Source organism: Erithacus rubecula (genome assembly GCF_903797595.1).
Source record: "Erithacus rubecula genome assembly, chromosome: 18".
NCBI lineage: Eukaryota > Metazoa > Chordata > Aves > Passeriformes > Muscicapidae > Erithacus > Erithacus rubecula.
In genome coordinates, this window is record NC_136670.1 from 12,516,843 (window position 1) to 12,539,410 (window position 22,568).

The 22,568-nt window shown below is 40.4% G+C and overlaps 2 protein-coding genes across 5 annotated transcripts; one reads left to right on the forward strand and one right to left on the reverse strand.

Moving 5' to 3' along the window:
• Positions 1 to 434: 434 nt before the first annotated feature.
• Positions 435 to 22,274, reverse strand: RTF2 (replication termination factor 2). Its single transcript, XM_079321441.1, has 9 exons — positions 22,134 to 22,274; positions 21,187 to 21,281; positions 20,988 to 21,081; positions 20,624 to 20,763; positions 19,531 to 19,609; positions 5,721 to 5,834; positions 3,002 to 3,056; positions 2,806 to 2,898; positions 435 to 1,437 (listed from the first exon to the last, which is right to left on the reverse strand). Exons 1-9 carry the CDS (start codon positions 22,200 to 22,202, stop codon positions 1,253 to 1,255), a joined length of 924 nt encoding a protein of 307 aa, XP_079177567.1. The 5' UTR covers positions 22,203 to 22,274; the 3' UTR covers positions 435 to 1,252.
• LOC306809694 (beta-1,3-galactosyl-O-glycosyl-glycoprotein beta-1,6-N-acetylglucosaminyltransferase 7-like) lies at positions 11,736 to 17,872 on the forward strand. 4 transcript variants are annotated; one of them, XM_079321438.1, is made up of 5 exons: positions 11,736 to 12,101; positions 12,591 to 12,788; positions 13,359 to 14,389; positions 14,791 to 14,886; positions 15,593 to 15,824. In XM_079321438.1, exons 3-5 carry the CDS (start codon positions 13,414 to 13,416, stop codon positions 15,817 to 15,819), a joined length of 1,299 nt encoding a protein of 432 aa, XP_079177564.1. In that variant the 5' UTR covers positions 11,736 to 12,101; positions 12,591 to 12,788; positions 13,359 to 13,413; the 3' UTR covers positions 15,820 to 15,824. The 4 variants fall into 4 exon arrangements, with proteins under 4 accessions (XP_079177564.1, XP_079177562.1, XP_079177563.1 ...); XM_079321436.1 differs by having other exon boundaries at positions 12,591 to 12,689; XM_079321437.1 differs by having other exon boundaries at positions 11,736 to 12,091; positions 12,591 to 12,689.
• Positions 22,275 to 22,568: the final 294 nt, after the last annotated feature.

The following is a 22,568-nucleotide window of genomic DNA, read 5'->3' on the forward strand; positions in this document are numbered from 1 at the left end:
ACCTGGGATCAACAGCTTGGACTCTGCCTGATTTATCACTAACAAAGAGAAGTAAAAATGAATATTGTGTTTCTATATGTATTTTCTAGCAAAGTAAAAACTACATCAAAAGCATTAAATTAATTCCCTTTAGGATTTATAACTGCTGTAGGTAGAAGAAAAGTGCAGTCCTATAAAACACCAACAGGATTTTAATATGTATTGTAAAACAGGATTAAAAGCCCTACTATGGGACACCTTTAGTGCAGAAATTTCATTATCTGTAAGCAACAAATAATAAAGGATCATAATGAAAAGAGTACAGAAGAAGGAGAACAAAGCTGATCCCTTGCCATGCATACAAAATGTGCCTGGATGTTTCCTGGAAGCTCCAGCAAACCTCAAACTGTTTGATGTGCTCACACCTCTGCAGAACAGAAATTCTTACCACCATATAAATTCTACAGCAAGCCAATTTTTAATTATACCTATCAAAATAATAATAAAATCCCAGCAGTTTCATTCAAGCTGTTTGAATCACAGTGACCACCTATGCAAATATCAACACAGCATTTGAATCTCCAGGTAACTACTGCCAATTATAAATGGGGACACTTCTTTTACAAAGAAATTACAAGGATAATTAATCATTTTCACACACAAAGGTAACAAGGTAACACCATAAAGTGGTTTCAGAAGCCTCCTGCTTTCTGCATTTCTATTCTGGTTAGTTTTTCTAATCTTTTGTAGCCAAGATTAGAAAAGCAGATTTCAATTTTAAAAGAGGGAGAGAGGAAAGGGAAAAAACTTCCAGCCTTCCCTCTGGTCATTCCATGTGGGTATTATGGGATTCAAACATTAAAAAGGGAATATTCTGCTGTTAAAAACAGGCTACAATATGGACAAGAATGCTGCACAAACATTTTCATGACTGTGCTCTCATCTACTCTGTCAGAAGGTAAATTGTTTGGAAATACCTGCAGAACCTTTTAGAAATATATGGCTCTACTGAGAGCCCAGTTAGCTTGGGTAAAAAAAAGGCATTATTTCTTTTTTTGCTGTCAGAAAGTCACAGAAGGTTTGAATTCTGTAGCAATAGACTGAAAAGTAATTACAGTGGTGGCACAAATCAACAAATCAGGAACTTCTCCCTCCCTCCTCCTCCTCCTGAGGATCTGACTGAGGACAACATTCAACTGGGAGGAGAAAAAGAGAATTTTTATGCAAAAAAATCCCACCATTTGAGAATGAATAGTTTCAGAAATAAAGAGTTTCAGAAATAGTAAGCTGTGTGAGTAACCCAGTTGGAACACTCCTCCTTGGAACGTTTTGCTGAGCTGTGAGTTGTAAAAATAGATTTGTAAGCCTCAGACTTGTCCTCGCTGTCTGCAATGGATCTCTTGGTGCTGCTGGAAGAAACTTTATTGGCTTTTCCTGGGACTGATGGATTTCCATTCTCTGAGGGGAAAAAAGGAACAGAATGAAGCATGACAGCTCACAATGGATAAAGGTATTTAAATAAAGATGAAAAACAGGGCTTGGAAATTGAAATATATTCTTTTTTTCAGCTCTCTCATAAATATCTCCCATAACTGGACTCAACAGCTTTTAGAAATCACACTCAAAATACATTTGGAAATCTTGAGAGAGGAATTCTGTAAATCTTACACTGCAATTCAGCACTGACAACATTTATTCCTGCAAGTGAAAAATGGCTCTGAGCTCTTTAGCAACAGCAGAGCCCCCAGCAGGCTGCACATTGTCTGGGAATCAGCTCTCAAAGGCCAAAAGCTGAATTTGTGCCACACCTTTCCCCAGGGAATTCTGTTCCCTTTATTCTTTCCAAAGTCATGACCAACAACAATAATTTTATTTGTGCAGTGGGGAAATGCCCATCTTTGTTTCTGATACCATTTGTATCAGTGATTATATCTACTGCTACATAAATATATATATATATTTTTTTTTTTTCTTTTTTTGCTATTTCATCTCCCATGTTGCAGGATGGTGAAAAAGCCAATTTCTCTGGTGCAGAGAAATGAACACAAACTCAAAATCCTGAGTGAAACTCAGGCACAGGGACTCCCAAGAATTGTGTATTCTGTCCCAAATCCTCACAGAATTGTGTGTGCCTAGCAGAAACAGTTCCAAAATGCACTTTTTTTTTTCTTTTACACCCTCAGAAAATAAAAAAAATCATTAATATTATTAGAATTATGAGGTTGTTCAACATCCAGGAGCAATTCTCATAATGTGGGATGAAATATATTTCAAAGTTTTTCCTTTATAGAAGCAGACAGCAGAGGGCAGGTCAGGCATTGCTGATGGAATTTCAGCTTCTCCCAGTTCATCTACAGGTCATCATTCTCAGATTCTTCAAATTATTCTGATTTTTTTAATGTACAAGATTTAATTGTTCCCACAGAAACCTCAGAGTGACCTTAAAAATGTTCCCATTCTGTTTGAAAATATCAGCATGGGGACATTAAATAGCAGAAAAAATATTAAATAAAGAGAAGGTACCATTCTAAAGTTCTGTTTCAGTGTTCCCAAGCAAATTAGCAGGTAAAACACAGGATGAAAAGTTAAATAATCAGGGATTTTTAACAAAATTCATCCAAATAAAGTGCCATAACATAGTTTTTGATCAACTCTACATCAGGAAACTGCAAATTCTCCTCCACTATCTCATGGCCAGGAAAATCCATGACTGTATAAATAAAAATCCCTAATCTCATTAAATCAGGTTCCCAACTGAAAGCAATATTAGAATGATATGAACAAGCAAATCTAGTCCCATTTTTCACATTAGGATGAAGCACCAACCTGAACTTTTGGTGAAGATAATCTGCCTGTTTTCCCCAGAGCTGGAATTGACAGAATCCTTCCCATTTTTAGCTTTTGAAGGACCTGGGGAATCTAAATAAATAAATAAATAGGTAAAGAAATAAATAAATACAGAAAAATGAAATTCTGACAGCTTCAAGACTCAGAGGTGACCCAGGATCTGGAGCTGTGTTACCTGCAGAGGGATCCTGCTGAGAAGCTGCTGCTGCTGCCTTGCTTTTCTTTGATTTCTGAAACAAAACAGAAAAGCAGAAATCTGAAATGGACTGAAAGGAGATTAAACTCCCAATTATTTGATAGACACACAATTGAACTCAGTATATTTTTATTTATTACCTAGCAGAACGCTTCCTTCCACATTTTCTGTATTATTTCTATATGTAGAAAATAATGATCTTGAGAACCCTGCAGTTACATTAAATAAAACTGTGCAGGACAAAACTGGATTTGTCTGGATTTAATATTTTGGTGTGCACAGTTTGAAAGGTGGGTGTGTTATTATCATCAACTGAACTCACACAATACAACAGTAAATTGCACAGCATTAATAAGTAATTTACAATTAATTGTAATCAATAAAGATCTTTTTCAATAAAAATGTCAGAAGAATCTGGAGTCTTGTATCCACTACATCTTGTTTAGTCCATTAAAAAATCTCTCCTGGGTACCTGTCAATAACTGGACCCTCTGCTGCAGGATTGTTTGGGAAGAAAGGATGCAAATAGTTAATCTAAATTTTAAAGGTATCTCTGCAGCAGATTAAAAAACAGAAGATAAAAAAAAAAAAAAACAAGAAGAATTCCATTACTGGCTTTGATTACATAAAAAGAAAGATGTATTAGAGCAGCCATTAGCATTATTGTCACTGGATACATTCTGAATTGTGAACATGTTTTAAGACAGCTGGACAAAAAAGAAAATAAATATATTTAATTCTGTTCTAAAGCTCAGGAGAAGCCCTGCTGTGAAGCAGAGGATGAAAACTCCAGGGAAAACAAGGCACAGCAAGAATTGCTGCAAAGCTGAGCCCAGGAGGGGGTGGCAGAGGACCAGGCTGTACCAGATCCATGGAATGCTTTGGGTGGGAAGCAGCTCAGAGGTTCCCAAGGGCCCCATCCCACTGCAAACCTTCCAGGTCCTGTCCAACCTGCCTTCAGGCACCTGCAACACCTCAGAACAGGGAATTTCCACCTTCCTTGCAGGTGGATTGCCAAAGGAAAGTCACTTCCCAGATGTCTGTAACTCTGTGGATGCACAAATTCACTATGCAGAATATAGATTTCAGTATGGGCACACGGACAGATGAGCTTCAATCATTTTTTATTCTGGTCCCAGCTGCTTTTCCTGATGTTTTGTCCCATGGGGATAAAGGAAAGGAGTTTGTGTTTCCTGCCCCAAGCACAGCAGATCCACTGAGCAGATCCAGAAGGAAGGAAGTGAGGAGGAAATGTGGATAGCAGTGCCAGGAAAGTGGGAATTGTGCAGCAGCTGCCAGGCTCAGACAGCAGAGCTTGGTTCCAGCTGGGGCACCAAGGTCACCACTTGAGGCTGAGAGATTTGCAAATCCTGCCCTGTGCTGCTCACTAACCAAACAAATGCCATTTGCATGTTCCCCCAGGGCACACAGCCCCAGGACCAGGGCACTGTGTCCTTTTGTCACCCCAGGAGCCACAGCAGCTCTGCACACTTTGCTGGGCAGCATCACCTTCCAGATTATTCCAAATGATTTGACCCAAAGCTGCAGGTGCTTTGTCAGGGCTCTGTTTCTAAAAAAAAACCCAGTGCAACCAACCACTCACTCATCTGCTGAGATCTGCAGCAGTCTAGCAACAAATTAAAAATTTATTTATTTTTCCTAGAACTTTTAACTACCAAGTACTGAGGGGAAAAAAAGGAAAAAAACTCTGAACAGATACCATGAGATTATCACCCTTATGTCAGAAGCTATCAGACATGAGATGCAGAGCTATGAAAAACAGGAAACATCAGGATTTTTATGGAAAACCATCCTTTTGATGTATTGCCCAGGCCCAGTGCTGCTGCACTGGCACAGATAAATAAAGCCCCTGTGATGAGAAGCAATCATATGCTCCCTGGCAAGCAAACAAACATTTGTTTTAAAAACAAACCAGGCAAAGATTTGCATGGCAAAATCATGGGATGAAACCTCCATCTCAAGTCTCTGAAAGCATCAGGTTTGTGTTTCTGAGACCCAGCTAAGCCTGAGTCAGCACTGAAGGTTTTTGTTATTTTGGCATGTCCAGGGGGTTCAGGGAAGAACAGCAGTGCTGACAAAATTCCCACATGCAGAAATGTCACTGGGCAGCTCAGCAGCACAGAACAGCTGCCAGGATTTGATTTGCACTGCCTTTTACCTGGCCAGAGAGAAAAATGCAGCATGGAGGGAATTAGGGGTGCAGGAAGTGCTGAGGAATGTGAGAACCACAAAACTGGAATTTCCACACTTCCAGCACCAGCCCAGGAATGCACAGATCCCAATATCCTGGTTCTGACAGAGGCCAATAAAAGACATTTTGTAAGATCAAAAAATTGATGCTATCTTCAGGAACTGCCACAAGAAATACAGGGATGATGTAGCTCATTACTAGAATGAATTATATTCAAGAAAACTCTCAAATATTGCTGCAAGAGTTCAGTTTACCCATTTTGAGTGTGTGAGGCACTTGATACTGGTCAGGAGAAAGTTTAGGATGTACAACTTCAAGATGTTATTGGCCAAATACACAGAAAAAACCCCATTGCTTTTCAAAGTTAAATATAACACAACTCACAGAGTAAATTCCTCCATTTTTATAAAAATCTAAGCAAATCTAAGAGCAGATTCACTGTCAGATCCTTCAAACTTTATAACAAATAATACATAAACATCTCACCTTTTCTAATTTACTTTTAAGTCTTCTTTCCTCCATCCTCTTCTTCAGAATTTCCACATCTTCCTTACTGCCATTAAGGACAATCACATCTTCCTCTTGAAAGGGAACACCACACTTCATGTAAGAAAAGAAAGGACAAAATTGCATATTTATTTTTCTGTCTCCTACAAACAACACTTTGAATTAATTATTTTTTTTTTTAATTTGTGTATTTTTTGTTCATGGGTTCCTTGTTTTATTGGCACAAATGTATTTAAAACTATCCCCAAATTAGAATCTACTCAATTTTCTGAACCCCACACCTATAACCTAAAAATATTTTCTGATTTTGAATTATGAATGCATTTGATTAAGACCTTGATGCCATTCTGCTCTAGAATTTGTCTTTCAATTTATTGAGATAAGAAACAACAGATAGGAGCAGTTTCCTCACACTGAGCAGGGAAAGCAATAAAGGTGTTTTTCCTCTACATGTGGAACAGACAGCAAATTTTAACCTTCAGCTGGTAGATAGGAAAAGGTGCTTTATTTATTATTATTTTTATTTTAATTTTTGTTTTTTTATTTTACTGCAGGGAGAAAAAGGGCTCATAAAATCAGAATAATTCATTACCCTTGCCTTGCTGCCTCACTGGATTGTATCACAGAGACCATTCCCTTATCTGATTTATCAAACACTCCCAAGTTTCCAACTACTTTCAGAAATTAATCTGGATAATGGCTGTAATGTGCTCTCTGTACTTCCACATTTGTTTCATGCTTGAAGGCACAGATGTTTCCCTGTGCACATTTGTAATCATTTGATGTACCAGCACATTGACCATGATGTTTTCTTGTCTAAGATGTCAATTTGCTTGTTTGTTTGTTTGTTTGGAGTTTTTTCTGGTTGTTTGGTTGGTTTTGGGGTTTTTTTTTTTGGGGGGGGGGGGGGGGGTTATTTTTTTAAATGCAGAAGCTTTCTATTAATCTGCAAGATTAATTTATAATCCTGCCTCTGCCATTACTCTCCTTTTTCTAAACAAAGGTTTGGAAAGGTTATTCCTGTATTTGCAGTAGGAATTAAACAAATGAAAGGACATATGGGCAGGACTTTGCTCAAGTGCTGAGCACAGCTTCAGAAATGAACCTGAACCTGAGTGGAGGGAGCCTGAGAGGAGAAGCTGGGGTTAGAGAGGCACAGGGCAGGAGGGGAAAAGTCACACACAAGAAATGGGGGAGTAACCCACATTTTCCATTTCTACTCCATGAGAAATCCCAGCCTGCTGTGATCTCACACTTGGGAGTGAGAAGGCTCCAAAATCAAGAATTTCAGTCTTCATTCTGAGGCTGGAGCTGGCAGTTTGATTCTTTAATCTAAACAAGCCCCACAAATTCATTTCTAGAAGCCCCACAATTTCTTTTCTAGGGTGTTTCCTAATACAGCATTTCTCAAACATATTTTGTCAGTAGATTCTAATTTCATTCAATGTTGCATTTTAAAGGAGCAAGCAAATCCAGGTTCCCATCTGGAAAACAGAGGTGGAATTGTTCAAAACTGAAAAGTATTTACAAGAAACAAGGAAATGAAGACAAGTGTTCTTTCCATTCCCTGAAACAGAAATTTTTTTGCCATGACAACATTGGATTATGTCAGAGACCATACCCTTCAAAACATCTTAATGAGACAAAAAGCAGAAAGAAGTTTCATTTTTGCAAATTCAGATGTTTGTTCCTTCAGATCAATTAAGGTCTTGGGGCAGATGTTTATTTTATGATATCACAGGGTCTCCTCTGCTGTACTTTTTTATCTTGGGCCTTTAAATATAGTTGAAGGTACTTGCTTGAATAAAGCACCTTGAATAAAGAATATTCCTAAATGAAATAGTTCTTGTCCATCTTAAAGTATAAAATACAGGATTTTTAAAGCAGTAATGAATTCTTAATTTCAGATAACATCCTAAATTCTAGAGTTTATACAGTTTCAGCTGCCGAAGACAAGAGTTGTACATTATTTTTTCCTCTAAACTACATTGACACACTGTTTCTTCTGTGCAGGACTATTCCAGTCTTAATGTAACACAAATAAACAACAGGCAAACATGTTTTCATATCTAAATGTTTACACCAGTGTTACAATTTAATGTTTTAAGAGAAACTTAAAGACTGTTACAGTTTCATGTCTTCAGAGAAACCTAATGGCTCTTTCCCAAATTTTAACAGTGAATTCATGCAGTTCTCCTGCACAATTCCCACCAGGATATGGGACATGGGTGGCCACAATCTGAGTGTCCCTCTCTAAAAAAGGACATTTAGGAAGAGGATTGAACATCCATGGACCATCTCACTTTTCATCTCCCAGCCACACAAGCTCATGTATTAAAGATCATTTTTGCTTGGCACAGTTAAGTAAAACTAGTTTTAAGAGAGAGAATTTCCCAGAGGTTTAGCCATTAAAAGTTCAGGAGCTGAACATGTTTTTTTCACATTGTCACCCAACCCAGACATGCAAAGGGTCAGAGAGTAAAGGACAACTTGGGAGCAGTGGAAATTCCCCACCTAGTGATTCACAGAACATGAACTTTCACTCAGGACCTGCAGCATCTATTCCAAAAACAGCCTAAAAAAAAAAAAAAAAGCCTCAATTTACAGAGTTTCTCTTAAAATCAGTGATAACTTTGTACCTGTCCTACCTGCAGCTGTGCCTCAGTTTCAAGGTTTTCTCTGTTTATTTTTGACCAACGTGGTATTTCATCAGAATGTTTCCTCCCAATCCCAGTTTAAATTCAACTTTCCACTTATGAAATCCCCAAATAACCTTTGAGAGGCTGTAACAGCAAACACAGTGTGTGTGCAGGAAGATTCAAAGCAATCTGCTGCACAGCAGGTACTGCAAAGCAAAATACCTTTATGGCAGCAGAGAACATGCAGGGGTTAAAACCTCCCTCTGCATTTCTGCCTGTGGCTCATTTTGTAAGACTTGCATAATTTTACAATTCTGGCATCTGCCCTTGTTTGTTTGCTTATCTGAAAGTTACAGTTTAAAGAGCTGGGGTCTTACATAATTTTCTTTATATCAGGGTTACAAACACGGCACACTGTTCCACCACACAAATTCATCACACACATCTGACTTTTCTGCTACACGACTTACATTCTATTTATAGAATAGAATATAGAATATGTATAGACAAGAATATATAGATTATATTCTATTTATGGAATATATAGCTGTGCTTTATTATGATGTCCTCCTGTTTCCCATCCATTACCACACAATCTGTTTTTTGTATCAGTTCCTCTTTTTTTCCTGGCCTATCAGGGCTGGACTTTTGCTTACAGAAATGTTCAGACACATCAGTCACTCCTAAGTCTCTTATCTCCCAACCCCACCAGGGCTAGACCTTATTTTGCAGAAATTCCATTCAAACCCTTCCTTCAATATCTCCTTGACCCACTCAGGGCTTGACCCATGTTTTACAGAACTGGTTACATTTTTAAGAGGTGCTCACATGTAATTCTGTCGCTATTTTACACCTTGATTTTTAACTTTTGCTAAAGTGCTTATGCCAAGCACTGTGTTTCACGGAGATCTTGCATTTATTCTCCTTTCAGCCTCCAGCCACTGGAAATACCCGGCAGCAGCAATAATTCCCTGCTGGAATTCTCCAACTGGAAAGTTTCGGCAGGCGAATAGTTAAGGGCAGGGGGAGGAGGAGGAGGAGGAGGAGGAGGAGGCAGGTTGTCCCCAGCACAGAGCAGGGTTGAGGGCACAGCAATCCCCATCTCCTCCGCAATATTCCTGCGGGTTTTCCCAGCCCTTTGCGGGCTGAAGGAGCGGGAATTCTGCGGGAATTCTGCGGGAATTCTGCGCCCGCAATGGTTCACCCGGGACGGGGACGCGCCGCTGCTGAAGGACAATGACAGCCCGCCTTTATCTCCATTTGCACCAGGTAAACATTCCCTTTTTCTTTAGGTAAAACACCGATTTTTAATTTTTAATTTTGCTTAGCAAACACTCAAATCTGCTGTAAGGTTAATATTGTTTTTCCCCTCTTTACCCTTGTGAGACGCACAGAATGATGGAGGTCGTTACTATTAAATCGCAGGATTTATGCAACTTTTTAAACTTAAATACCTTTGGCTGTATTTGTTTTAAATTGTTATGAGGTCAAATACACAAGGGAAAAAATCACAGGAAAAATAGGAAAGATGAACGCCAAAACTTCATAAATTTCCTGCATGTGTATCAGAAAGCTCCAACGCAGTGTTTTTAAGTAAGAATTATTTAAATAACTGGGTTTGATGGAAAAATGTCTTTACTCAATGACTCCGTATTCCCATTTAAATAAAAACAAAGCAATGAAAAAAAATCACTTAAAAGAGCTTATTTAAACATTTTTTAAGCATTTAATTAGTCTTTCCCTGTTTATAAAATGTGTACATTAATGCCCACATGAATACCTTTAAAAAAAATATATCAGCTATAAAAAAGTAGAAATAAGTATTTAATTTTTTTCAGCATTTTATTAGAAGATGAAGCATTCCCAAGCCGTTTGTACCACTAAATTATGAGGTTATACAAAGCAAATTTTACTTAAACTTTAATATTAGGCAAAGAGAAAGAGCCCAGAGAAAACAGAATGTTCAGGGGTGCAGTGATGCAGTCCTAAATGCAGTGGCAGGGAAAAGCAGCAAAAAGCAGAACGAGTTGTTACTACAAAAAGCAAAGCCCAGAATGTGCTAATGGGGTCTCAACCAGTTTTTTCAGGCATCATCATCATCATCCCCCTTTTCTCTAGTTTACTTTCTTGATTGAAATGGAATATTTTAGTCTTAACACAATTTTCTGTCATGTAATATCCTTAAAAACATCCACAGAGCTGCTTGAAAATCCCCACATTTTTTTTTTCCCCCAAGAATGTCACACACTACTTGCAGGAGTTTTAAAAATTCATGCAACTTCATCCTCCAGATTTAGAAAACCTGTGCATAATGTAAGAAATGCTGAGTTTCAGAGACATTCTGCTAACAAAAAATACCTGTCATGGCACTCTTACATAATAAGACTCAAGGACATGATGGTCCCAGACAGGGTTATTATGGACTGTGGACATTCCCAATGGGATCCTTGCTCCTCAAGGGCAGGAGGAAATTTGGGAAAATAATCCTTGCCAGCACAAAGGGCTGAGAGGATCCTGCTAAAAACACATTTCATATCCAGTGGCACTGACAGCTGAAATTCCAGCTCTAAACCTGGTCAAACACTATCAAAAAGTCACTTTTTGCTTTTGTTCCATGAAATCCTCTGGAGGTGAAAGATGTGAAATTCTGTTCTTGCAGGCCAGGCTCCATCCTTCAGCTGTTCCCCATAAACATGTTAACACTGGAGAGGAATTGCTGCCCTTAGCTGATTATGGGCTGTTTGTGTGCTTTTATGCTGCCATAAAAATACAGTTTCTAGATGTCACACAGTCCAGTAGGAAAAAATCCACTGCAAACACTTAACAGCCTGAAACAGCCCCAGAAGCTATTACTGGAAGGGTAATAAAAATTCAGGTATAGGAAACAAGCAGCTTAAAGTTTGGTTCCTTAGAACTACAATTTGCAACATGTCTAAAGTGTATTTAGGATAAAAAAGCAAGCTGCCAGGCATCCTCATTCTGGATGGATTCAGAGAATATTCTGAAGGGACCCACAATGATCACTGAGTTCAACTCCCAAGTAAATGATCTGTACAGGGACTGAACCCATGATCTGAGTGTTAAGATGTTTTATGTTTAATCAGCTATAAAATCCTAAATATTTTTACAGCTGCCTGCTGTTTTTAGTGTAATTCTTCTATTCAGAATGAACATTCCCTGTGACATCCCAGAGATCTTGTGACATTCACTAATTCAGAGGAATCCCAATGCTCCTCCTGCCAGTTATTCCCTCAGAATGAAGAGTCTGTGTGAGTGCAGCTCCATAAAAATTAGTTTTCCCCAATTCCAACCCCTGGGTATGCACATTATGGTCCTCACAAAACCCCCTCTGGGCTCTGGCCTAGGATGGATTTCATTTTTAATGCAAAAATCCTATTTTTCACCTTGCAGTGGCATCCCTGCTCTGCTTTCTGCACAGCATCCAAAGGCTGACACGGACTTGCTTCACTGCAGTTTCTGTTCAGATGGATGGAACACTCCCATCCAGGCTGTTTACCCAGTAAATGGATCCCTGAGGAGCTCCAAGGCAAAAAAAAAAATATATATTCTCCTGGGAGCTGATCTCCTCATGTTTTTCTTTGAGCTGCTGAAAGAACATCCCAGGAAAATGGAGGAGCCCTGCACCTAAGACACAGCTCTCCTTTCTGGAATGCTCAGTGGAAACGAGGCACCATTCCAGCATGAACTCCAGTGCATACCAGTAAGGACCAAAAGATAAATACATTCTTTCCCAGCAGCTTAACAGCATCTTAAAAATGTGGGAATATGGAGGATCCCTGCCCTCCAATTTGTGTTCTTAATGCTTTTTGAATTTTATGTCTCGTTGCTGCTTTAACTACAATGCCCTCTTTATTTTCAAGCTTTGAAGGGAGATACTGACTTTTTATTAAAAAGAAGTATTATAACTTCTTTCTAATGAAAGCCTCGAGCCTTCTAACCACAGCAGCATTCCTCTAATGAAAATCTCTTTATAAAAATCTTATTTTTCTCTGTTTCTGTGTAAAGCCAAATACTTCATGATTTTGACAGCTGCAATGCGTAGAATATTTCAAGGTGAAATGCAAATTTTGTTTAAAAATCATTGAATAAAGAAGAGACCATTAATTACATTTAAAATAAAATACATTTAAAAATTTAACTATTCAGCTTAATGGCATTGATGGATCTTCTCCTTGGTATTTTTCTCTAGGAATTTTGATACCAACTGCTTCAAGCATAAAGACTTCATGTAATTGCTGTGGGATTCAGGACTGCTGCACTCTCATTCTGACTGTTCACCAAGATAAAGGCAAGGAAAAAAACCACAGTGGAAAATCTCCTGTGCTAATAGTGCTGTAAATTGGTTATTTCAGAATGCCAGTGCTGGCAGTTGTGTCTTTATCTCAGGGTATGCACAAATACCAAAAATAAGAAATGAGTGTTGTCCCCTTGTTGAGTTTTCCAAAGCACAAAGATGTTAGAGGAAAAAAAAAAAAAAAATCCCAGAGTCAGAAACATTAGCTGACTTTATAAGGATAAAACCCAGTGAATTTTGTGGATTGTGTTTTAGTCTCTTCTTTCTGTTTATTTAATAAATTTTCTGTTGATTTAATTTACTGAATTCTGATCCTCTGGCAGAACTTCAAGTTTCCCAGCCTTGAGGAAATCTCAGCAGCTGTTCCTCAGCACTCAGAGCTCACCCATCACCCCAGAGCACAGGGACTCCCACCTGAGGGGCTGAGCCCCCCTGGGCAAACAGGGGAGAATTCAAAGCCTTTTTGGGTTCTTCTGCATCATTTTGAGATCACTTTGTCCTGGAAATGCAAAATTCCTGCCTCTGCATTCCCAGGGGCTGAGTGCACTCAGTATGGGCACACATAGTTCCTCCTGGTAGTAATCCCAACATTTATATGGCATCTATTTAAAAAAATAACATAAGCAGAAAGGTTCTCTCTGTCTACTTCACTTTTCCTTTCAGATTATCTGAATGTTTAATTGGACTATGATAAGAAGACAGGATCTGGAAGTGAAAGATGAACCCACTTCATGCAAAGAAAGCAAGATTTTTAATGTGTGTTGCTGTCTGTATGTTCATCTACACCTTCATCTACCTAAAGGTTCCACTTTATGATGAGTCAAACGACCAAAAATTCCATGTCAAAAAAGCAGAGTGTGGTTTTTACCCCGATGAACTTTGCTCAGCTCTTTTTGTGGGGAAACCTGCAGCCTTCAAAATTGGAAACTTATGTCAGAAATCCTACCAGCCCAAAGCACTCAGCTGCATTCAGACTTCCTGCAGCTGCTCCACAGTCCTGGAAACTCTGCATTTTATCACCAGACCACTGTCAGAGGAAGAAGGAAATTTCTCCTTGGCCTACATTATTACAATTCACAAGGAGCTGGAAATGTTTGTGAGGCTGCTCAGAGCTATTTATATGCCTCAGAATATTTATTGCATCCACATTGATGAGAAGTCACCCAGAGATTATAAAACTGCTGTACAGAACATCGTTAACTGCTTCGAAAATATTTTCATTTCCTCAAAAAGAGAACATGTTGTTTATGCAGGGTTTTCAAGATTACAAGCTGATATTAATTGCATGAGAGACCTGGTCAACTCCAAAGTTCAATGGAATTATGTTATTAACCTGTGTGGTCAAGATTTTCCCCTGAAAACAAATAAAGAAATCATACAATACATCAAAAGTAAGTGGAATGGTAAAAACATCACTCCTGGGATAGTGCAGCCCCTCCATGTGAAGCACAGGACAGAGGTGAGCTACAGGGAGTTCACCCACTCCAGGGTGCCCTACGTGTACCCAGCCAAGAGCAGGAAGGCTCAGCCTCCACACAACCTGACCATTTATTTTGGCAGTGCCTATTACATCCTCACCAAGGGTTTTGTGGAGTTCACACTGAGGGATGCCCGGGCCAAAGCTCTGCTGGAGTGGTCCAGGGACACCTACAGCCCTGATGAGCATTACTGGGTCACCCTCAATCGTTTACCTGGTAAGAGTTTGGAATTTGTGCCATAAATAAACACAGCAGGGCAGGGCTCAGGCAGGGAGAGGCTTTGAGCTCCAGCCCTGAATTGCAGAAATCATTTCTTCAGCTTTGCTGCTGCCCTTCTAAAAAAGTCACATCTGATGGCTGAGAAACAAACTTAGCTTGTAGGAAATAGCTGCTTCAGTGCAGAGCAGGAGTTAAAAAAATTCTGCATAAAATTAATGCATTTTTGCTGCATGAAAGCTTTTGCTCTCAAGGAATTAAAATACTGAGAATGGTATCTGTTCTTATGACATAAGTATTTGCAAATAAATACTTAAAGTGCAGTCAGAAAGTGTCCAGCAGTGAAAATCTTCCCTGCAGTAAGTAGAAAAGAATCTCATCAGAGCCTTTTGTTTTTAAAGATGCTCCAGGGGCTACACCCAATGCAGGCTGGCAAGGAGACCTAAGAGCCATTAAATGGAAAGATCAAGAAGGACTCTCACACAAAGGCTGCAAAGGTAAAGTGAATTTTGGTCATGAACTTAAATTTGACTTGCTGATGAGCATTAATTGGTTATTATATATTATTTAAACCAGCTATGAAATGTGCCTCAGTGGTCATATATAATTTATTTTGGAAGAATTAAATAAAACAAGGCACCCTATAAATTACTGCACGACATCCAATTAAAGAGATTTTGAGATATAGGTTATATTAATATATTAGTTACATATTTAATGTATTTTGAGATGAGCATAGTATCCATATGCTGACAACCCTTCTTTCAGCCCCTAATTACCAATTACACTAATTTGACTGATCAGTTCTCAGTGGAGGGGCTTTACCTACAAGGATGTTTGTCAGATACTTCCATCAACACTGGGTTAAATCCTTCAGTTTGAACATCAATAACAAAGAACAGTGCTGACCACATGGGAAACATGCAGAAACAATTCAAATCTCAGGCTGAGCCCAGGTGTGATTGAGCAGGGAGATCACAACATCTGATGCCCAGCTATAAAATTTTATTAAGCAGAGCAACGTGGCAGGGAAGCAGCTGGAGATAACAAACCCTTGTGTTTATAATATTGTAAGATTATCTCCCAGCTCGATTTCTAGGCAGAAATCAAAACTTGAAAAGCGCTTTTTAAAAAAAAATAACAAACCAAGTTTCCATTGATGCTCCAGCTGTGCTGCCACACCTCTCCCCTTTATCTCTGCAGGTCATTATGTCAGAGACATCTGCATTTACGGCCTGGGGGATCTGCAGTGGATCATTGAGTCCCCCCATCTGTTTGCCAACAAGTTCGAGGCGGGCAGGGAGCCGCTGGCGCTGCAGTGCCTGGAGCGGCGGCTGCGCCTCAAGCTGCTGCAGCAGGCACAGGTGCCTGTCCTGCAGCACTGGCACCTGCAGCAGCACAGCCACTTCAACATGCAGCTGGGAGCATGAGCACTGCCCTCTCCTCCAGCAATCTGCAGCATCCTGCCAGGGAAAAAGGGTATTGACAGCCCCAGGGGTCGGTCTGTGCAGGGAGGGAAAGCGCGGTGCTGCGCTCGCCGAGTCATTTATTTATTCTGGCAGCAATGGGTTAATTCTCAAAGAATGTCTGAATCTCTGCTGAAGACAAGAGGGGAAGCTCATCACCCATCCAAAGTCAGTATGTCAGCATGACTAACTGGCATGAAAATAATAGGATGGAAGCAGTGACTGAACCAGGATAAAATATGGAGAAATAACAAAGGAAAGTCGTGAGCACTGAATGTCTCATGAAATGCTTTGAATGATGAAGTTGATGCTAAAAGTTCAGAGTTTGCACATCAGTGACACCCAGTTTGTGACACAGTCCATGCCACTGGGGGGTGTGGGTTTGTTTTTATTGCCCATGGCCAGCTGCATCCCTAATTTCATTTTGTAGCATGGCAACATCACTGCTGCCCTTCCCAGGCTTTGCTCCTAATAACAGGAAGGTTCCTGCAATATATGTTTGTCTCCAAGTCTCTGTTTTGAGTCTCTGCAGGAGTTCAGGACAAGGAGACAGAGAAAGTTGGAGGCCAGGGATTATAGGAAAACTGAGCAAAAAGCCATTTTTCAAACATTTTTCCATCCCAGTGTACCTGACTGAGAGAATCAAACAGGCTGCAGCAAGTGCTGTAACACCTGGACAAGCCATTTAATTAAAAACTGCAAATTATAAATAAAAAATAAATAAAAATAAAATTATCAATTTCAATGTAATCTTCAATAATGCACCCAAAACATCCCTGAGTTTTTACAAGAAAACTGGTGACAGATTGAGCCCATTCCCAAAAAAATCAAATGATCCAACAACAGGACATGAAAGTTTCTTGTTACAAACTTATTCCCAGGTTGCTGAAACTTCACTCCTCATTTTCCCACACAAGTTTAATGGAAACATCATTTTTTGCAAATGAACTTTAACCTAAAGAAAAGCCATCTGGTCCCTATTTATTTACAAACTGGACCCAAAGGCGTGTGCTCAGTTTCATGGATAATCCAGCACTTATCCTGTGGCTAAATATTGCTGCAGATACTTTTTTTTTTTTTTTTTTTTTTAAGGGAGGGAAATAAAGCTAAAAAAGAAAAGGAAAATAAAAGCTGGGCACATGTTCATGCTGAGCTTGTTGAGAGTCTCTCTCAAAACCATTAGTGAAGCTAATGGGTCTCTGGCATGTATTAATCATAGCAATATTCATAATTAATTTCTGTCCAGTGCACTGTAAGCACTGCCAGGATTTATCCACTCCATGATGTCTTTTAAAACAAACAGTTCCTTATTGCAGTCACTGCAAATCCAGTCTCCAGCTTTCACCACACAGAACAATTGTTATGCATCACTTCCAAATTGAATTAAAATGAAAAATTCAATAGCCAGGCACTATTATATATCATGGAAATTAAACCAGGCAAAAAACCTGCACAGAAAGGACTCTGAAAATACAATTTTGGGATGACTTGATCCATGTCAACCTAGGAATATCTTTGCAACCTGACCTTCTATGCTTAAAGGATTTTATATTTGAAACAAAATCTTAGGAAAATCATCATTAAGTAATAAGAAATTGTATTCAACTCATTATTGTGATTACCATGATTATATCACCTCCTTGAAACACATGAAAAGCCTTCATGAATCCTGTCTTATTATGTTAAGAGTGGATCAATCACAACTTTCAGACCTGAGCAAATATTTGTTAATTTTGGTGCCCTGAGAGCAGAAAGTGCCAAAGTGACTCTGGTGACACAGCTCTGGATCTGACAGCCACAGGCATAAATTCTGTTTCAAAAAGCTTCATATCTAAATCAAACATGGGGTTAAGTGTTTGATATAGCACAGAGCTTAGTGGTCAAGGCACTATTTCAAGTCTGTGTTTAGCTGACTCTGAAAACAAGTCCAAAATAAACTTTGAAGTGATCCAAGAAAGTAGATTTTAAATGTAATCTTGTCCTTAACTTTCAAAGTGACTCCCAGAAGGACTTCCAGCCCCAATTCCATAACCTCTATCCTGCCTGCACAGCACTTCCAGCATATTGTACATCCAGAGGAACTTCTTAGACAGTCAGCTTCCAAATTAAAACATCATTTCTGTCAAAAAGGAGACACCAAAACTGCCCAGGCAAGAACCTGAAGCCAGTTGGAACAAAAACTCCAAAATATTTGGGCACACCAAAATGCACAGACCTCCACAGATCACCAGACTTCAATCTCCAACATTCCATCAGATGCACAAACAGGGAGCAGACACAGTCTTGCTTGTTCTTTTAATTTTAAGCTGTTGGAGAATTAAAACTTGCTTCAAAGTGAAAGTTTTAAGCTGACAGATTCCATCAGAAATGGAATAGGAAGCAGCAGAAATCCCAATCTGCAGAGCTGCTGCTCCAGAATTCTGGAGACAAAGTTCTTTCTCTGTCTGCTGACTGAAATGTGACTAAGTCACATTTTAGCATGTGACAGTGTTCAGAGTTTAAATTTTCCCTTTTTACTGATCAAAAGCTCAAAAATATGGCTCAAACCAAATCCACTTCTGTGCAAAAATGTTTTATAAGGTGTATTTGCACTTTTAATTTACTCCATTTCAGACAAAAGCTCTTTTCCATCTCTTTAAATCTAAGTAGAAACTACAAAATTTGCTCCCAGCACTTCATCTACCAAGCCTGTTCTCCAACTTAAACCAGCACTAAAAAATTCTCTGCTCTTCCCACAGATTATCAGACTGGCCAAACCATGGACAAAACATCTCATTCCTGCATTTTATGCTCTGGTTACACCCATCCATCAACAAAAATTTAGATGCAAATAAACCCTCATGAAAAATAAATGAGTATCTGCCAAGAGGAAACAAAGCCATTAGGACAAAATGAGCATTGAAAGGAGCAATAGGAGATTAAACTTTACAAGAACCAAATTTACCAAGACAAAAGTTTTCCCTTCCCAGGTCTTGTTTGATATAAATATAATCCATATTTTATCCAATATCATGATGGTCACAAAAATTTAAAAACTGCCCAAGTGTGGCAATTCTCACCACAAATCTTGCTGATTTTTGTTAATTTTATCATTTAGGGTATTTGCTCATTTTATTGTTGTCCTTAGCTAGAAAAAAAACCCTGTACAATGAGATCAGATATGTGAAACAAAGTCAGTATTTTCTACAAGAGAATTCTACAAAGTTGGCCCTGCCCAAAAATATTAAAAAGCAACACCCAATGTCCTTTAAAAATACAGGAGTCAAAACAAAACTTGATATTAAAACCAGTTCAATCAGAGAACAGATACTGATAAAATACATGTGCACTCAGGAAGAAAAAATTACCAGTTAAACAAGACCCCCAAAATCAAACCAATCACCATTTTAAAAACTGAAATTAGGACCAAATATTGTGAAAAAAATGGCAATTCTAGAGTAGTTACTGAAAAAGAAAACTGTGAGAACAAAAAAACTCTCATTTTTGTAATTATTTAGAATAATTTTTTAATTAAGAAAGGCCATGAAGAAATACTTGAGGCCATCATAGAACAGAAGTTTTACAAGTTCCACTTCAATTTGCACATTCAGATTAAAAACTCCCTTTTTAGAGCAGTGAATGCAATTGGATAAAAACACTCATGGCCCAACTGCTTCCACAGCTGGGAAAACTCACCTTGTGACAAACTTCTGCTTTGATTTCTTTGAGAGCACGTTCAGAGAACACACAGCCACAGTTTCTCAGGAAGCAAAACCTTCAAAGAAAAGACAACACATAATAATTTTAAGAAAAATAAGAGGGATCTGTGCAGTGCTGCAGGTCACAGCCCACCTTCTATACAAGTTTTTTGCATCTAATTAAACTATCAGCATAGTTAAGGAGGTAATTAATTTATTATTAGTTTGCACAATGTAAGAATTGAATGAAAAATATTGGGTACACTAAAGCACAATAGGTATTGTGGGTTTTTATCTTGAGTATCTTCTGGCTAATCCCTCTCTGGAGGAAGAAATTCTTTGCAACCATGAAGATGTGAATTCTTCCTCAAAGAACTTGCTGCTCAGCCCAAACCAGGCTGGGAGGAAATTCCCTGTCCTAGAGCAATAAAATACAGATATTATGGAACAGAGAATCCATCTCCTGTCTGATCCTAACAGAGGCAGAGACAGAATGTGAGGGAAGGTTGGGAGAGCTGGGGTTGTTCCCCTGGAGAGGAGAAGCTTTGGGGAGAGCTCAGTGTGACCCTGCAGGGAAGATGGAGAGAGGGTCTGGACAACAGACAGGACACAGGGAATGGCTTCAAAGGGCCAGAGGGCAGGGCTGGGTGGGATATTGGGCAGGAATTGCTCCCTGTAGGGTGGGGAGGGGCTGGGATGGAATTCCCAGAGCAGCCAAGGCCAGGTTGGACATTGGGACAGTGGGAGGTGTCCCTGCCATGGCAGGGGTGGCACTGGAGCAGATTTAACCACTCCATGATTCCAACAGCTTGATGTGACTCAAAGGGAGGTCACATCCCATCTCCTGTGTTCAGTCCCCAAACATTTGGTCACCTTTTCCCTGCCAACACTGCCCTCTACTCCCTCATTATACATCCACACTTATTCAGGAAAAGGTAAACTCTTATCCTTCCTCTTGAACATACCATGAAAAGACACCCAGAAGTCTCTTAACTCTGAAAATCCAAGCAAAGACAGCCAGCAATTCCCCAGGCAGCCCTGGCTGAGCACAGAGCTGCATTTCCCACCCAGATTTCCTGCTCTGAACCCACCTGTGCCTGCCATTCATCTCCAGCCCCACCACGGGGCAGATGAAGTGTGCACACTGCAGGTCATCATACTTGTCCCCCTTGATGCTCTCCTTGTCCCCAGCCCAGGCTGGGTTATCCACCAGCTGCAGCTCTGTCACATTCTGCAAAAGAAAAACACAAACCTGAAGCTTTTCCCCTTGTGATTTTTGAGCTTTGATAACAATCCTTCATAATTTTTTTTTTCCATGGTGTTTTGTTATTTCATCACTTTAATCCATAGTGGGAGCACAGGCAAATGGAGATTTTACAGCATGACTCATTTAACATTTTATTAATGAATTTAACATTTTGTTTCAACTTGTCACATCAAACACAACCTGCTTACCTTAATGCTCTTGATATGGGATGCAGATTCCATGGGGGTTTTATCAGGGGATTTGTCCAACAAATATTCAATGATGGCATCTTTGTTGTACAACCTGTAAGATAAAAACTCCAGGGATTATATTGGGCTGCCATCACCTTTTATATTTATGATTTATGATTTATTGGAAGGCCTGAGGTGTTTTTGGGGACATTCCCACCTGCCCAGCTCACAGGCCACGATGGGTCGACGCAGCTTCTCCTGGCTCAGGGCACAGTAGAACCACCTGGCCACCAATTCTGCAACTTTGTCAACCTGGAGGGAAAGAAAAGCACTCATTATTTCAAAATATTTGTATATTTAAGCATAAAAATAGGTGATACCTGAAGCATTCATCAAATCATCAGGTTTCTTACCGAACTTGCTTTGTGCACTTGCAAGTTAATTGATGAAATAACTTCAGCAAAAGGTTTTGGGAAAATTAATCATCAGTTCTCCAAATTCTCCAATCCCTGAGCCCCTTTCCATGGGGAAATTCCTGCTGGTTCCACCCTCAGCCTCCCCTGGGGCTGTTCCCTCTCCTCCTGTCCCTGTTCCTGCTCCCAGATCCCAAATCCCCCCAGTGTCCCCTCCTGGCAGGGAGCTGTGCAGAGCCAGAAATTCCCCCTGATCCCCTTTTCTCCAGGCTGAGCCCCTTCCCAGCTCCTCAGGGATTCTCCATCCCATTCCCAGCTCCTCAGGAATTCTCCATCCCATTTCCCCCAGGAATTCTCCATCCCATTCCCAGCTCCTCAGGGATTCTCCATCCCATTCCCATTTCCCCCAGGAATTCTCCATCCCATTCCCATTTCCCCCAGGAATTCTCCATCCCATTCCCATTTCTCTCAGGAATTCTCCATCTCATTCCCATTTCTCTCAGGAATTCTCCATCTCATTCCCATTTCTCTCAGGGATTCTCCATCCCATTCCCATTTCCCTCAGGAATTCTCCATCCCATTCCCATTTCCCCCAGGAATTCTCCATCCCGTTCCCAGCTCCGTTCCCTGCCCTGGACTCGCTCCAGTCCCTCCAGGGCTCTCTGGCCACGAGGACCCAGAACCGGACGCAACACGGGGGATGTTCGGGTCCCCCCTCTCCCCGCAGCCCCCTCAGGGATCCCCTCCGCACCTTCTCCACTTTGCGGGGCCCCTTGACCAGCTCGTGCCGCTTGGGGATGGTGCCGCCATCGCATCCCATGGCGCTTCCGGGTTCTTCTTCCGCGCACTTCCGGCTGCACACGCCACTTCCGGCGTACAGCGATGACGCCAGTGCTTAGCAACGATCAGTAACCGCCATCACTGTTGCTTAGCAACGGGCGGCTGGGGGCGTGGCCGCGGTATCGGGGCGGGGCGGGGCGGGCGATCCCATCGCGCCGGTACCGGGGGCGCGGGGAATGTACCAACTCAGCGCGGGGGGGTTCCAGCGCCCTTCCCACCCCTTCCCCGCAGGTTTATCCCGTGTTTTTGTGAGGAAATCCCTCAGAACACCAATTTTGGGAGGATTTACTGCCCAAGGAGGCGCTCCCGGGGCCTCCCGCCTTCAGCAGTGTCACGGGTGTGATAA